The following is a 16,920-nucleotide window of genomic DNA, read 5'->3' on the forward strand; positions in this document are numbered from 1 at the left end:
TGGGTTCCAAAAGCATTCTGGGTGGCGTGCACTCACACGGGTGGGTTCCAAAAGTGTTCTGGGTGGCGTGCACTCACACGGGTGGGTTCCAAAAGCGTTCTGGGTGCTTTACGCTGTGCACTCACGCGGGTGGGTTCCAAAAGCATTCTGGGTGGCGTGCACTCACACGGGTGGGTTCCAAAAGCGTTCTGGGTGCTTTACGCTGTGCACTCACGCGGGTGGGTTCCAAAAGCGTTCTGGGTGGCGTGCACTCACACGGGTGGGTTCCAAAAGCGTGCTGGGTGCTTTACGCTGTGCACTCACACGGGTGGGTTCCAAAAGCGTTCTGGGTGGCGTGCACTCACACGGGTGGGTTCCAAAAGCGTTCTGGGTATCGTGCACTCACATGGGTGGGTTCCAAAAGCGTTCTGGGTGGCGTGCACTCACACGGGTGGGTTCCAAAAGCGTTCTGGGTGCTCCACGGGTGCACTCACACGGGTGGGTTCCAAAAGCGTCCCGACCACCCTTTCTCGCCGTGCTCTCCCTTCCACCCCGCGCTTTTCGGGGGCTGCCCGGCACCGGGAAGGGGCGGACCGCAGCGGACCGGACCGCAGCGGAGCGGAGCGGCCGCCCGGGGTCGCTGCTGCGGCGGCGGCGGCGGGTCCGGTGGTCGGTTCGGTCATGGCGGTGTTCGTGACGCGGCGGATCCCGGCCGAGGGACTGCGGGTCCTGTCGCAGGCCGGCGGGTGAGTGCGGGATCGTGGACCGGGATTGGGGCCGGGACCGGGGTAGGGGCAGGGTCGGTCCGGCTCCCGTCCCGGTGGCGGTGGGGTGACGGACCGTGGGGTGACGGACCCCCCCGATACCGAAAAAGCCGGTCGAATAATCCCTCTAAGGCTCGTTTTGGAGCTTTAGGAAGCAGGCGTTCTTTACTGCAGCGCTGGGGATAATTCCACCTAGCGTGCATGCCACAGCTTTAGCACAAACGGGTTATATAGAATAACTAATTGCATATTAGTATACATACACATAAAAACGATTGCAACTGATTATCTTAGTACTGCCTACATCCGATCATGCGCAATGAAGGATCCATCTGAGTCGAAGGGCTGCTTTTGCGACCACCGACCCGTTTGAAGTTCTTGCTGGCTGTCCTTGAAGTCTTTATTCCTGTCCTCGTTCTTTGATCTTGAAGCTTAACGCAGTTTCAATCACACGTGGCCAGTTTCAGCATTGTTCTCATCTAGCGTACAGGAACATCTCGTCATAAGAGCAAAGGACTGCAAAACTTATGAGTAATTACCTCTGCTAGTTAATTGCTTGGCTATACTTTTGTCTATTGTTTCAATCATAATGTTAGTATAAGATTTCTAATAATTATTTACCAAATCTCACTTTTACAGTCACCTAGCAGCAAACCAGTTTCCATAGAAGGTACAAAATATTAAAACCATCAAAATATTTAGACATACCATACAGAATGTATGGAAACATGCTATCGTACCCCCCCCTGGCCGCAGGTGCCGTGTCCAGCAGTGGGACTCGGAGGAGCCGGTGCCGCGGGCCGAGCTGCTGGCAGGCGTGGCGGGGAAGCGTGGGTTGCTCTGCCTCCTCTCCGACCGCATCGACCGCGAGGTGCTGGACGCTGCCGGTGGGTGCAGGCTGTGGCCCCGGACCCCTTCTCCTCCGGTCCCCATCTCCTCCTGGACCAGCCCAGACACCCCCCCCGGAGGGGGGGAGCAACGCTGGGCAGCCATGTGCTGATGGTGTTTTGCAGGGCCGGGCCTGAAAGTCATCAGCACCATGTCCGTGGGGTTTGACCACCTCGCCCTGGAGGAAATCAAGAAGCGGTAACCATCGCCCGCTCTGCCCCTTGCCCTAAACCCTGTGAGGGATGGAGCCCAGCCGGGGGGTGTGGGGGAGGCAGTGGGGAAGGAGGGCGAAACTCAGAGCTCGTCCTGCTCTTGGGGCAGCAGAGCTGCGTGTCGCTTTGGCGCTGGTGGGCTTCCGTGGAGTGTGGGGCTGGACGGGGTTTGCGACCTGCACCTCCCTCTTGTGAGGGTATGGGTAGGGTCACCCCCCAACCCACCTGGGGCTGGAGGACCCTTTGGATGCTAGGGTAAGGCTAGGATAACCCCACCCCGGCTGGAAGAAGGGCTGAGGAACCGAAAGGGATGTCCTCTTGCACGTGGTACTGCAGATACCTAGAAGAGGTGTAGCACCATCACCCTGCCCAGAAGTTTTGAGGTAGCCCCCCCAAGGCTGGCAGCGTTGCCCCAGAGACCCGTGCTTGCCTTGCAGAGGGATCCGCGTGGGGTACACCCCCGATGTCCTGACCGACGCCACCGCAGAGCTCTCCGTAGCTTTACTTCTGGCTGCGTGCCGCCGGCTGCCGGAGGCAGCGGAGCAGGTAAAGAAGTGAGTATCCGCAGCTGCCAGCTGGAGCAAGGGCTGGCTGCTGAGCCCAGCATCCCCTGGGTCGAGAGCTGGAGGAGAAAGTGTGCCACGCTGGACAGGTAAAACAGGGCTGAAGCCAGAGTTTCACCCAGCTTGCACCGAACATCTTGCAGGCCAAGACGGAGTCCCCCTGCGGTTGCATGAGTGTTTGGAGACATGCTGCTTAGGGTCTGCGAGAGGGGCAGAAGTCCCCTCCGTACGCTAGGTAGAGGACCTGCAGGAGAGAGCATCCAAGGCCACCGCAGACCCCTCGAGGGCAGCACACGTGGAAGGTCTGTCCGAAGCTCACTGACTGGCAGCCACTCCGGGGCTGTGGCTAGCAGCGGCTAAATTAAATCAGTCCCAAGGCTGCTGCTGCTGCGCACCCGAGGTCCAAGCATATTCCTGCGGGAGACCGCCAAGATCACTTGAAGCAGAAACCTCAGAGAGGCTCCTGTAAGATTGTGCCAGAGGGGCTGGCTGCCCTCAGCGTTGTACTCTCGGGTGTCCTTGCCAAAATGCTGTTCTGGGCTATGAGCAGGCTCTCCCCTGCTGCTGTCTGACATCTGTTTCTATCTCGGTCTCTCTGCTAGCGGTGGCTGGACAACATGGAAGCCCTTATGGATGTGTGGCTACGGTCTGTCTGACAGCACGGTGGGCATCATAGGACTGGGGAGAATAGGTAAGTGCAGGTCAGGCACAAGATTTGTGTGTCTCCGGTGATGGCAGGGTAGTTTTCGAGGTTCAGCCAAGGTGGTATCCCCAGCGCTCACCTCTTTAAAATCTATGAGAACAAAAAGGGGAGCTGTGTAGAGCCTCTGTGAACAGCGGTCTCGACCCATCAGGCGTAAACCTTAGAAGTTTAAAGCATTCAAACGCATCTGCTACATCTGAATGCCACAGCAAACTGGACGTTGTCCTGTTGATTTTCAGTTAAACAAATGCCCTGACAAAGTCCAAGATGATGTGCTTGTTATCCGTTCAGTTGTGGACTTTGTCAGCAGACGGCTGTTTCTTTTCTCACTTTCCAGTTTGCTCCCTAGGGTACCTTCAGGTTTAACGTCCCGCAGCTCCTTTTCTGCAGTTTCACTCTGGCAGGGCGTTCGTTCCTGCTTATGTGAGGAGAAGCAGAAGACATCCAACCCCCCACACCCCACGCCCCCCCGTGCTGCAGGCTTGGAAGCAGCCCGGCAGGAGCGATCCCACCACAGCGACCCTTCAGCGAGCGATGTGCTCTGCTGGCTGCGGCGCTGTCAAGCCGCACCAAGCGCCAACTTGCCGAAGGACGGACCCCCTGAAGAGGCCTGACGGACCCCCACGGCCCGGTGTTCGTCTCTGTGTGAAACGCCTCGTGCGGGCGCTGGCACAGCGGCTGGACAGTCTTCTCTCTCGCTCCTAGGACAGGCGGTTGCCCGCCGCCTAAAACCGTTTGGGGTCAAGAAGTTTTTGTACACTGGCAGTTGCCCGAAGCCAGAGACTGCTGCAGAGTTTGAAGCTGAGTTTGGTAAGAAAAACACCAGGAGCAGGGGCAGCGGTCGGTCGTCCGGTGCAGGGCAGCAGGGAGCAGCGTGGCTGGTGTCTCCTCGGTGTAGCTGCTGTGAACCACTGTGGGGGTAGAAAAGGAGGGAATGGTGAATTTCCCGTGCAGCAGTGGCGGATGGCGGGGAGGGAAACCTGCCTCCTTTGAGCTGGGCAATTCCAGCCAGAAGGCTGGACACACCTGGGCTTTAACTGACCGCCCACCGTCATTGTGGACTGCGGCTGTTTCTCCTGGGTCTTGTGGACCATCGCCCATGGATGGGTACGGAGACATCCTGCAGGGAGGAGGGGATGGGCTGAGGCTGACTGCAGATCTTCACTGAGAGTTGGTGTTGGTTGCTGGAAGCAAACATCAGCTTTAACCTCCTGCTTTAAAATGAATGTCACGGTCCAGCCAAGCCTGGGAATGTCTCTTAGCTGCTGAACAGGACTTTTCTGTGGCCCTGAGAGTCCCAAGACTTGCATCAGGTGCTAATTTTTCACTCTGAAGCCAGCACATTTCCAGCTGGTACCTTTTTTTGCATAAAGTCATGGGCAGAACTTGTCAGCTCCTTGCATTTTCCTTTCACCTCCAGCAATGAAAGTGGCACAAGTCGTTATCTGTAGGTATCCTGTAGAGAGGTTTAATGCTGGTATAAACTGCTGCTGCTGTATTTTGCTGTCTAAATATGCAATACATACCAGAGCCTCCTTTGGGCCAGATGGCCAAAGCATCGCTAGATTCCCCTTTGGCTTGATTTTAATTCAAAAGTGAAACAAAACACTGCAGTGGTATCTGTAGGAATGTGCACGGTTTCTGTTGGGTGTTTGCCGGTCCTCCTGTCTCCCCACCTGTGGAGAAGGGCCGGCCAGATCTCTCCAGAGCAGCACTCACTTGCTGGCAAACCTTCTGGATAAGAGGGTTGCTCAGGTGTGTTGGTGGGGTCTCTGAGCAGAGCTGTGACCTGAGTTTCTCCGCTCAGTCCCACTCATGAGGCTGGCTGAAGAGTCGGACTTCGTTGTGGTGACGTGTGCTTTGACTCCGGCCACCCAGGGAATGTGCAACAGGGACTTCTTTGGCAGAATGAAGAAGACCTCTGTGTTCGTCAACACGAGCAGGTAATTGCAACCCAGTCTCCTGCACAGGGGGGTCGACTGTCACCTTGCCGACAGCTGTGGTTGCAGGGGGGGATCTGGTAGGCTGTGAGATGTGCTTCCAGACAGCATGTACAGCCTTCATGTTCGCCCAGTGCGTGGCCCGCTCCCTCCAGCCCAAGGTCTCTTGAGATCAAGTCAAAGGCTGGATAAGTTGTTCAGGGGGCTACAGTCTCTGTCTCCTCCCCAGGGCCCCACATCTCACCCAGCTGGGATGGACGAACGGGTGACTGTTGGGTGACGGGAGGGTGAGGCTGGGGGATTGCTCGGGAGAGGGCTGCGACTGCCAGAAGCCTTGCTTTTGGGACAGAGGCGGCCGCAACGGGGCTCCCGGGCCAAGTCCCGTGGTAGCCTCCCGTTCCCACTGCCTTCTTGCGGAGCACTGTGGCAGGGCAGAACCCGTGTGGCAGCATCCACGCAGCCGCTCAGGATGCCTCGGGCTACCTGCACCTCCCTCCGCAGCTGCCCCAGGGTCGTCCTGTGCTCAGGTGCTTGGCTTTTCTCCCTGCTGGTGGGTAGCCCGGAGCAGGAGCACATCGTTGCGCTGGGAGGTTCGGGTACATCCAGAGAGGGTCTGACCTCCGCTCAGGCAGCCCTGGGGACCTGGGTGCCACCACGCAGGCTGTCCCACGCGGCCCGTGTCCTGGCTGCGTGCCTCCGGGAGCCCACGGGACCCCTCAGCAGCAGCGCGAGGCTTTCTCTCTCTCTGTTTGCCAGGGGGGCCGTGGTGAACCAGGAGGACCTGTACGATGCTCTGGCTCACGGCCAGATCGCAGCAGCGGGGCTGGATGTCACGACGCCGGAGCCGCTGCCCACTGACCACCCCCTGCTCTCCCTCAAGAATTGTGGTAAGTGGCCGGCTGGGTGGTCAAGCCCCCACTTTGGGTGCCTTGTGTGCCCGTGGCTGGGGACCTGCTAGCTGGCGTAACGAGGATTCCCCATGCCCGTTAGCCTGCCAGTGCGAACGAGCACTGAAACGTGGAAGGACAGGAAGGTCAAGCGTATTTAAGCAGACTGTAGGTAGCCGCCGTACAATGCAGACAGCTGCTAGAGGGGAAGACCTCATCAACATGATGTAATGCAAGTGTGGGAGGTATTTTAGTTCTACAGAAAGCAGTTGAGATCAGCTCATTTTTTAACACCTTCCTAATGGAACTCCATTCGATGGGCTGAGGCATGGGGTGAAATTCATGGGGGAGTCTGATACCAGCAGGTGCCTGAATGAGAAACCAAATCCCTGCTCATGCCTTGCCAAGCTCTGGTACTGTCTAAGCTCCTGGGCATATATTCTGCTAGAAAAGCTTCCCATGTGGCTAAAAAGCTGGGTGCTGAGCCTGCCTAGAGGGATCTCAGCCTCGAGAGCACTGCAGCCACAGCAGGACTCGCCAGCTAGCCCATCCACTGTGAGCCTGGGCTGCCAGGCACAGGTTCAGCACGTGTGCTCCGAAGCACAGTTTGTTTAAGTGCTGGCCGTGTCATGACATCCACGTTCCCCAGCAGATGTCAGCAAATTAGACAGCCTCGAGCTGAAGAGGCCACCAAGTGCTCGCGCTTTGGGATGAGCAGAGGTTTCTTTGCAGATGGTCTAGCTGCATCCCCTGGACAGCCCAAGGCAACTTTCGCTGGGAAAGTGGAGCTTGGCGAGCTCAGGCAGCCTGTTTTCCGGATAGTAGTGGGTATCAGGCAGGTGGGAAGGTGCTGGTCCCAGGACTAGTGCATGTCTTCGGAGGAGGAGGTTAGGTCAGATGAGGAAGGTCGGTGAGGAAGGGGTGTGCTCGGCTGCTCTTGTGCTTCAGCTGCTCTTGTGCTTCAGCATCGCCAGGCTGCTGGAGCGGAGGCAGGAGCGCCTGCAACCAGGGGCAATAGCTGGTCACTGTCAGTTTCACCGTTGCTTTCCTGAAAGCTTGCCGAGAGCTGCCACGTCGGGCTGGGTGATGTTTTAGCGCAGGACGTTAGCAGCCCTCGGTGTTTTCCTGGGATCCTTGTTGCAGACTGAAGGGGCTGTGCGAGGGGCTGTTTCCCATGGCCTTGCCACTCACCGGCGCAGCTCCATCCACACAGGCACCGCAGGCTGGCCAACGGCTTGGGATGGGTTAGGGACAGCTCCTGGTGTGTTCAGTGCCTTTGGTCGTGTGGCCTTCAGTGGGTAGGTTGGCCCGTAAAGCAGGGCCAGGAGCTTTCCTCTCCTCTTCTACACACGGATCGTGTGGGTCAGACCAGGAACTGAGCGGGACTGACTCGGACACAAGCCAGAGAGGCTCGCTTGTATCCCTCGAGGCAGAAAAGAGACAGAAATGCAACACGGAGAAAGCACTGCTTTCTCGTTAGAAAGTAAACCTCTGCGATTGTCTGCAACCCCATCACCGGTGCAATGGTGGGGTGCCTGTTCCTACCGGAATGCTTGGATTTGCCGGAGTGGCCGGCTCTGCTGAGAGCTGATGGCACAAGCCAGGCTAGAACAGCTTTCTCTTGCACGGTCAAGTGCCTTGGCTGCTCAAGCTGCACCCCAAGCATGAGATCTGGTGTGTGCATCTTCACTTGCGTGGGCAAAGTACCGGAGTGGCTGTGCAGGCAGCAGCAGTGTGTCCTCTCTCCAGGAAGGAGATTTTCGGAGTCGGAAAAGTCTGCTCCAAAAAGAAACCATAAAGACATCCATGAAAATTTGGAACTGCCCATGACTGAGTGTCTGTTTCTGAAATACGAGTTTATAGCTGTTGCTTTGATTATCTTTTTGCTAAAAACTATTTTTTTATTTGCTTCAGTTCCCCTAGTAGGCAGTGAGAAATGATAAAAGCGGAGACTTTCTGGAAATATTTGCAGGACTTCAGAGATCTTAGAACTCTGGAACAACACCAAGCAAGACAAAAATAAATACATATGTATTTATTTTCACAGAAATGAGGCTTTGATGATTCTGAAACTGTTCAGAGATTTCACCCAAAACTGCCAAATAGTTTCAGCAGCTGGAGGAACACGGCATAAGTAGAGGAGGAAAAAGTGCTGACATTACTTTGACAGCGAACAAGGAACCCAGGCTGGTTCTTGACTGGGGGAGAAAGAAAGGACCTACGTGGCCCCACAGTCCTTCCTGGGAGAGCCTTCTCCTCCTGGAGCAGCAGCATGTCGGATGTTCAGGCTTCTGCATTGCCTGTAGATGCTGTCTGTAACAGAACAGAGACTGCAGTGCAGGCTTTTATCCATACCTTGAGCAAGTCCTCTCCACTACTAATGTTATAATAATTTACCACTAAAGCATCTTTGGCTCCTTCCTTTGCATTTCATAAAAGGAGCCTTTTCACATAGGTGGATAAAAATGCCTGCCCTGACTGTGCTACAGTGTGCCAGCTCTGTTCAGCAGGGGCCCTTTCCCTCCACATGTACCATTCCAGTGCACCCAGGGGTCTGTAAACCACGTTCTTTCACAGCAGTCTTCAGGCTCTTGCCCTGGTATGTGTTGGTTCACGCCTGTCGGTGAGCAGAACCTCCTAAAGCTGTGTGGCCATCAGGCAACAGCGTGCAAATTTCACTACATGTTCGTCTGCCGCAGGGATAGTATTTTACATCTACCACTGGCTCCGTGTCCGTGCAGGAAGGTGAGTACCAAACCTGAGTGCAGAAAGGAGGACCCACTCTTGGCTGACTGTCTTTGGCTGGAGGACTTCTTAAAAAGTAGCTCAGTTAGCCATTTATCAGATGTCTTTTCCAGTCCTCAGTGGCTGATGATTTGGTTTCATGCTCCGTGTCTGAAGACAGCTCCTGGTGGAGTAGCGGCTGGTGCAGGACCCAGGTTGCCCCCACCACGGGAAGACCCCTGAAAGAGGCTGTTAAGAGGTCAGCAAAGGTAAGAAACAAGCAAGCAACCTCCCTCCCTTGTCCCCTGCAGTGATTCTGCCCCACGTCGGGAGTGCCACGTACGCCACCAGGAGCACCATGGCGGTGCTGGCAGCCAAGAACCTGCTCGCCGGGCTGCGAGGCGAGCCCATGCCCCACGAGCTGCTGCTGTGACCACCAGAGCCCACCGCTCCTGCGGGACGGCAGGACTCGGCATTACCGTCCCCTGCAGAAGCCCTGTGCCTCCTCGCCTCTGCAGCAGCGCGCCAGCGGTGCCCGTGGCGAGGGAACTGCGCCGTAGCCATTAAAGAGAAGCAGTGAACGTGTCGTGCTCGTTTTGTTTGAGGACGGGGTGCCCCCAGGCACGTGGCGGAGCGCGCAGTGCTGCGGTCGGGGGGCTAACGGGTCCCGCCGTCACGTCGCCGCAGCGCACAGCAGCCGACGGATGGTGTTTGGCCCCGATTCGGGAAACACGGTGTCAGAACTGTTGTGTATTTCGCTAGCCAGCGTGTGTCGTACTGTAAGGGAGCTGCTGCCGCAGCGCCCGTCCTCAAAACCTGGCTCCTGGGGTCACAGCGAGAGCCTGGCAATTCCATAGTTGAGCTTCCAGCTCGTAGCCAGGAAGGGAGGAGACGTAATTGCTCAATCAGCATAGGCCCACTGCTGCCAAGGGAGCTGCTGACAGCCCCCTGCCAAGCGCGCGTTAAAAAGGTCTTGTTGAATCTGCGCCAAGGCGTGATGTTTCTGTTCTTCAGGTGTCTGAAGAAAAGCAAAAAAAAAGGCTTGCATGGCTCCCCTGGTGTCTCCAGCTCTGCCTTTTGTAGCTGTAACTAATTCTGTGCATGGTTCTGAAGTGGATTGCAAACTGGAATTCACACCGGGAGGTTCTGCAACCCACCCCCCCACCTCCACCGGTTCCAACCTCAACTCCCCACCCCGGTTCATTTTTTTCCCAGACATGCAACGACGTGTTGGTTGGCGCAAAGGAAAACTTGAGTGGGTGCCAAGCCTCTAGCTGCCAGGAGAGGCCTGGATGAGCACATTTCAGGGACTTTGGGGGTTCCGTCTCCTGCAGCGACTGTCCCACTTCTATAAATGGGTGTTGGAGCCCATCTCTCCCTGCCAGTCCCCCCCAGCAAGCTTCTGCTCCAGCTGGTGAAAACATCAGTGAGGTGTGCGCCTTGGATTGCTCCTGCGTGCTGCTTGCCATGTCCTGTTTGAGGGCAACGTGCCCCAATGACGTTATTTCCTTGAGGAAAAGAGAAAGGTGGCTGTGACATTGCATTGTAGCAGCAGGAGGAATTTAACGCTTTTAATTAAGCTTGTCAGAAATCCTGCTTTTAATGCGTGTGTGTTGAGCGTGATCCCCAAGAACCTTCCTGCTGCAGGGGTGGAAAGGGTCAAGAAGGATGTTTCCCTGTTCTGTAGGGAGCATGCCCATAAGCTGTCTGGGAGCAGCTTGTTCCTCACTTTATTCAGCAGGGGGCTTAGCTGTGGGTTTGCAAAGTTTTCTTCCCAAGAATAAGGAGTGAGTAAGCCCCTTTCCCAGCGTTACCCTGCTTCCTCTGGGAGCTTGCTTGAAAGAGACAGCTTTCCTTGGAGTCCCCTGCAGCTGCGGCAGTCCTTTCCACTCTGCTGCAAGGAAGCCCAGGTCAGGGGTCTGCTCTTCCTCAGATGGGAACCGAGCCCTTTGGCAGCCCTGGGGAGTCTTCTCTGGTTGGGAGCTACGGTCGCAGCTTCACCGTCTAGACCAGCAGTTTTCCCATCCTTCTGTGCAGTCGGCACTTGGGGAGCAGTTCTGAAAAGGTCACTACGCAGCAAAAGAAAACACCCAACTGGGATTTTCAGAATAAAAGGCAAGGATTGATGTATAGGATTGCTGCATTTTGAAATCGACAGCAACGTGTGTTAAACAAGTACACTCATGTTACTTCGCTGGAGTTCTACCAGAGACTTGTCCTGTGCCCAGTCTTGTAGCGACAGCACTGCCACAGCTGGACACATCTGTGAATTGCAAATTTGTGTTCCCCGTGTGTGAACACACTTATGATGATGAAGCCAGTTCAATTTAACTTCTTTTCATGTTCTACCTCTGCGGGGTGGCGGGGAAGCGTTGGCAAGTGCAGCCTGCTAGGGCTGGTGGGGGGACAAGACAGGGGTCCGGCTGGTCCACCCCTGCCCAGCAATGGCAAGACTGCTTGGGGGAACACGTCAGCCTTGCCATAGTCCCATGTCCTCGTGCCCTCCATGGCACCTAGACCATGAGGCAGATGGGACAGCCCTGTCCGCTGCCTGCAGGATCTGTTCACAGACCTGCCAGTCCTGGCCACGCAGTGCCACCTGCCCCATCCAGCCCCGCAGATGCCCCCCGCTGCGCCGTGTGGAAAGCGCTCTCGCCAGTTTTAAACCAGCCTTCTCCAAGCTCCATGTGCTCCCAGTCCTCGTGCTGGGGAACGTCGTGAAAAGCAGACCTGGACTTAGGTTCCTTGTGAGCTGTGGCTCTTGAGCGGCCATCCTCTCCCAGCCTCATCACTATTTTCCCCAGGTTTTGTCATTCAGAGCAACGTACAAAACAAGGTTCTGCCTTGTTTCCAAGGCTGTGGGAGGTGTGGAGAGGGGGAAGTAGTGAACATTTCGGTTCACTTGACCCCAGGGGAATCCATCCCAGAGACACAGAACACCACACGCCTGGTGCATTCGGCCAGTTGCTGAGCAGTGACAAGGTCTGCCAGCAGCGCAGCACCTGCACCAGCCACTTGGCTGCTACCGAGTCATCTCCATCCCATGTTTCCTCCAAAGCCGAGACTGGAGCAGCTCTGTTGGCCTCACAGGCACAGGAACCCACCATATCCTCCACAGCACAACACATAAAAATAAACCAGGAGCTTCTGGCTTTGGAGGAGCTGGGGATAAAGCATAATTAGAGATGGTGCCTTGCAGCTTGAAGCAAGGTTGAAAAACTGTCCGCATCCCAGGGTGAATCACTGGGATTTCTGCTGCGTGCATGGGGTGGGTGGGCATGGGCACCCTGCTTCCAGGCATGCCGGCTTGAGCTCCCAACCAGTGCCCTCACTCATCCACCTCCCTCAACTCAGCACCTGCCAGAGCCTGGTACCCTCTGAGTGTGTTCTTTTAGATACTCTGCACAAACAGGATTTGGTGCTTAATACCAAATTTACTTCTCTGTAGGCATTTGATGTTACATTGGATTTCGATTTAGCAGAGCGATACAGCAATGAACTGAAATTGCAGTACGAGCACAGTACTGCAGTTGCGATATATGGTGGGATTGCAATAGAAACGTGATGCCCATCACCAGTCTCCAGATGCTCCATTGTCACCGTGCTGGGTGTCCTCAGCCACCAAGAGGGAGCACGTGGGCTGGAGCCAGCTCAAGCCTGTTGCTCTCTTCAATGCCCTTTTTTTTGCTGTCATTCGGTGCTTGCACTCTACGTTGGGCTGAGCCACGTGAACCTCCCTGTGGTGGCCAGGCTCACGCAGGAGGACACCTGAGCTCCTTCGGTGATGTCCAGGGTGAACAGCGGGACAAGCGGCTGATCCACCCAGCTGAGAGGCGAGTTTGTACAACAAGGGCCCCTGTCCCTTTGCATCGAGATCAGCTCAGCTCCCTCCGCGCTGTTGGCGTTTGCCTTGGCCCTGGCAGCAGGGGTGGCTGGGTCTGTGCAAGGGTGGGCTTAGCATGCCCGCGTCCACAGCACCAATGTGATGCTGCAGCTGGGCAAATGCCCCTGGGCTAAATGCACGATGGACCTGCTTCCACCTCGGGGCTGAGGTTTACTCAGTCTCGGCAAACGCCTTTGGCAGCAAGATGGGGCGAAGCTCCCCCTGCCCAGCAGCTCAGCCGGCGGACCCTGGCCCTGCCTCACCCTGAGCCGTCCCCACGGTGTCTGTCCTGGAGTAGATGGCCCTAACGGTGCAGCGTTGGCCTCAGAAACCCAGACACCTCTCCGCATCCAGCCAAGAGGGACTGACCAGGGACAAGGTCTGAGCACCAGAGGCAGCCCTCTCCTCCCCGTTGGCCAGCTGCCTGCTTCTTAAAGCAGATGAAGATGGTGCCAGATGCTATGGGGACCTTCAGCCGGTACAAACTCTGCTCCTGCATCATCCGGCACCTCCCTGCTGTGGCTCTGCCTGGCTACACCGCCTGCCCATCCAGCATCCCTGCACCCAGGGAGGAAAAAGCCTTCCTCGTGTGGCCCAAAAGGCTTCCACCACACGTCAGGTCCCGGTGACAGCCGCTCATGCCCATAGAAATGACGCTGAAAAAGAGAGGAGAAATAACACAAAGCGTCGGCTGCTGGATGGATGCGAAACTAGTGCCCTTCTGAAACGACAATGTAAGCGGAGCAGGAGAGCGGGCTGCAACAGGCAAGAGGAAAGTGTCTCATTCCCAGCTCAGGAGCTTGCTGGCTGTGCTCCCAACAGCCTCCCTCCGCCAAACTCCATGTAGGGGGTCTCAGCGTCCATGGGCCAGGAGGAGCTTTCTCCATATTTCCTCCTGCAGGGAGGCCACAGCCCGGCCAGACCCATCTTGGAAGGCAACCAGTGCCCAGCACAGCTTCACCGCTCTCCTCCCAGAGAGCTGGGCACAAGCGGAGCAGCGCGCATCAGGCAGCCGCATTGCGAGAGGTGGCCGAGCCTGGAGGCGGTGAACGCTGTGCTGCAGCCGGACGGACGGACGGACAGAGAACAGCCTCTGGAGGAAAGCCCAGGACAGCAACCAGCCATAACGTGCCTGAACTGCTCAATTCACCGTTCGTTATTGTACAGCACAGGAAGGTTTCTGGCAAGGGTAAAAGAAAGTGTACGAGTCCGCACTTCCGAGAGCAGCAGTGTACTGTTTTCTCCAACTCTCACCCTGTATAAAAGCTGAGCAGGTTGCTGCATAATAATCCAACACATTTCTTAAGAGATGAGAGGGGACTGCAGCAGTTGGCGTCATTGTAAGCCTGGTGCAGGGAGGGAGCTGAAACACACAGAGAAAAGCCTGTGCTTGGGAATTAAAGTTCATCCAGTACGCTCTGTACTTCTCTTTCTGTCCCATGGCAAGCGTTCTTCATGCTGAATTCTCTGCTTGAATTTCTTTTGATGTTAAATGAACCATACTCTGATAGCAATAATAGCTATTGGAAGATGTTCACTAATTAGTTATTGATGCTGGCTAGTTAAAGGAAGACCTTTGCTTCATGCCTCAGAGAGTATCTGACATGTTTATCAATACGTTTTGATTCATAAGCCTTGCTGATTACTGTATGCCTGCCCATCAGAAGCAGAAAGTGTTTGGGAAGCTTCTAATGAGACCTCTGCTGACCAAGGAAAGGTTTGTAGCTGTGGTGGTAGAGAGGAAGGGAGCAAACTCTTGAGTATCTCAACTGGCTGGAAAGTTTCCAATTGACATAACAGAAATCAGAAGGATTTACTCTGATGTGAAAACCTTGGCTGTATTGCATGGGTGCAAGTCCATCACGTTAGTTTGCTGGTCTGTATGATTTTTGAGTTTTGACACTGAAGATTCTGGTATAGGTGAAGTTCTGTAATGCTGAAGGACATTAAATATGTGAGAGATTATTATGTTAATTAAATGTGTGAGAGGTTATTGTGACCCCTAATGATGTGAGAAATAGTTAAGTGTAAACGAACTGGTATCTGAGCGCTGGTATTAGAATCCCCGAGTATATTAAGAAATAGACATGAGCTTGTAAATAAGGCTGCCAGAGTGACCGAAGCACATTTCAGGTGCCGCATCTTGGAATTTCTTTGAGAAGAGTATCTTCTGCAGCTGTCAATCATTTTGCTCTGCCAGCCACAGAAATCATCAGTATGCCCTTACTGAAAAGATTTTGCTTTCTAAAAATATGTAAAACCCCTTAAATGATAAAATATTAACCTTCTCTCTCTGCCCCTGCTTAATGGAACCTGTAGTTTTTTTAGGCAAGTCTGAGTGTGGCTGGTCAGAGCTGAACCTACTGACACCAAAGCACAGGTAAGCCTTGCTGGCCCTCCGTCCAAGGGCAGACACCTCTTAACAGGATTTCTTGCTCAGTAATTTCTGGACACACTCCATACCAACAATCACTAGTCAAAACTTTGTGCCACCAACAGCTAAACAGCTAGCCAGTGAGTGTGGTGAGCTACAGCAGCTCCCAGGGCAGAGTAGCTGTGCTGGGCCTCCAGATCGTTGTGTCAACATCTTCCCACAAGGAATTCAGAGAGCAACAATGACAATAGATTATGGGTTTTACAGACGTTGTGTAGATATTAACATTATTCCAGTAATAACGATAATAATAAGTTCTTACAAAGAGTATATTCTACCAGGAACAAAATTGTTACTGAGTCAAGTACAGGCTTTTACAATTTAGTTTTTGCTAAGAACAAGTATTTCTTTACAGGCTGGCATAGAGAGTAATAATCACTTTACAGGTGCCTTTCAAGTGGCCTGTTTTGGTTATATCTGGCTGATGGTGCTGATGCAAACAAGGACACTCACCCTTGCCCTGCTGTGGGGGAAGCAGCATTTCACACCAGCAGAGCAATTTCTTCATTCACCGCGCGTTCTCATCAGGAAGAAGAGCCCAGAGCACAGCCGGTAAGAGGTGCAGGAGCGCAGTCCCTCTGGACCGGCGGCTGGTGGCTGTGGAACCAAGTGTCACGCTTGTTCTTTTCAGCTGCTTGCAAGGGTCAGCCCCCATCACGTAAACACGTAAGCAGTAAAGCTGGTGTAACTGCTACAGAAGTGAGAGTAGTCGCTGCAGCAGTTCAGCACTCCAAAGAACCTACTGATGTTTAAAGAACCATTGCCAGGGACAGAGACGACGTGTCTGTAGAGACAACGGGCAGAGGACAGAGCACACAGCCCAGCCTCTGTGCAAGTTTTCCAACAGGAAACTTTGCCACAGGCTTTCCAAGACTATTTTCTCCGACAGAACAGCAAGCCTTCAAAAGTGGTTCCATAGCGTAAGTGAACATAAGGCTTCAGCTAAGCATGTGCTCCTACAACCATACAGTTTCACAGATGTAGTATTGATGTATGGCTTCTACCAACTGACATCTTGCATTAGTTCAGAGTCAATCCTTTTGACAGGAAGCTCCAGAGTGAACTGATTTTCATATATTATTAAGAAAAATTAAGAGAGTGCAATATAATATTACAGACTGCTGCTTTTATGCCTTTTCAAAATCTATTTAATGACTCTGATGTCTGTTCAAGACATGACTTATGCTATCATGTCATGCAATTTAGTCTTGTCAGCACTAATACATTTTATTAAGCGTCACCAAACCAGCCTTTGTTAGCTGCCTTGTGCTGCAGACCTGGAAGGACACTGATGGGCATTCAGATGATGTTAAGAAAAATAATCGCGCCATTACCCAGCCACTTATCCTTGCTCCCTTGCCAGCACAAGCACCTGCGCAGTCACAAAGTGAACTCATCGGGGAACTGGTACAGCTGAAAAGAATGTCGATAATTTCCATGCACAAGTGGGGATGCTCCCAGAATCCCAAGCATTCGTCTGAGGGAGATGCAGGCAACGCGCCCCTTCCCATCAAGGCTGCAGCAGGAGCAAGAATCCCTGCAAGGAGGTCAGCCACCCACAGGGCATCTCAAATGATCTGCACAAAACTTCTTCAATGTCACCTCCAGAGCAGAGAGCAGCCAGAAGACAGCCCACCACACTGAGGCAGTAGCTCCCCGAGACACTAAACCACCCTGATCCTGATCAAAGTCACTACGGTGAAGTCCAGCTGGACTCTGCTGGTTCAAACTAGCTCACGAAAAGTTGATGGGACAACGCAGTCCTTCAAGACTTTATACCGGCTAAAACACGGACCCACTTCTTTTTGATTAGATGCTACATGTCTTCTCAAAATTGGGAAAGCCTCTGCATGAAGCAGGAGGCCGGCCATGGGCAGCACTACATGCTTGGCCTCATTTGACAAAAATGTGTGTGCCTACATTTCAATAGGATTATTTTGCAC

The 16,920-nt window shown here is 54.1% G+C and overlaps 1 protein-coding gene across 1 annotated transcript; it reads left to right on the forward strand.

Moving 5' to 3' along the window:
- Positions 1-633: 633 nt before the first annotated feature.
- Positions 634-9,261, forward strand: GRHPR (glyoxylate and hydroxypyruvate reductase). Its single transcript, XM_075020501.1, has 9 exons — positions 634-725; positions 1,500-1,630; positions 1,757-1,829; positions 2,281-2,397; positions 3,009-3,097; positions 3,815-3,919; positions 4,917-5,052; positions 5,806-5,936; positions 8,972-9,261. Exons 1-9 carry the CDS (start codon positions 661-663, stop codon positions 9,091-9,093), a joined length of 969 nt encoding a protein of 322 aa, XP_074876602.1. The 5' UTR covers positions 634-660; the 3' UTR covers positions 9,094-9,261.
- The last annotated feature ends 7,659 nt before the right edge of the window (positions 9,262-16,920 follow it).

This window comes from Buteo buteo, chromosome Z, assembly GCF_964188355.1.
Source record: "Buteo buteo chromosome Z, bButBut1.hap1.1, whole genome shotgun sequence".
In the NCBI taxonomy this organism is placed as follows: domain Eukaryota; kingdom Metazoa; phylum Chordata; class Aves; order Accipitriformes; family Accipitridae; genus Buteo; species Buteo buteo.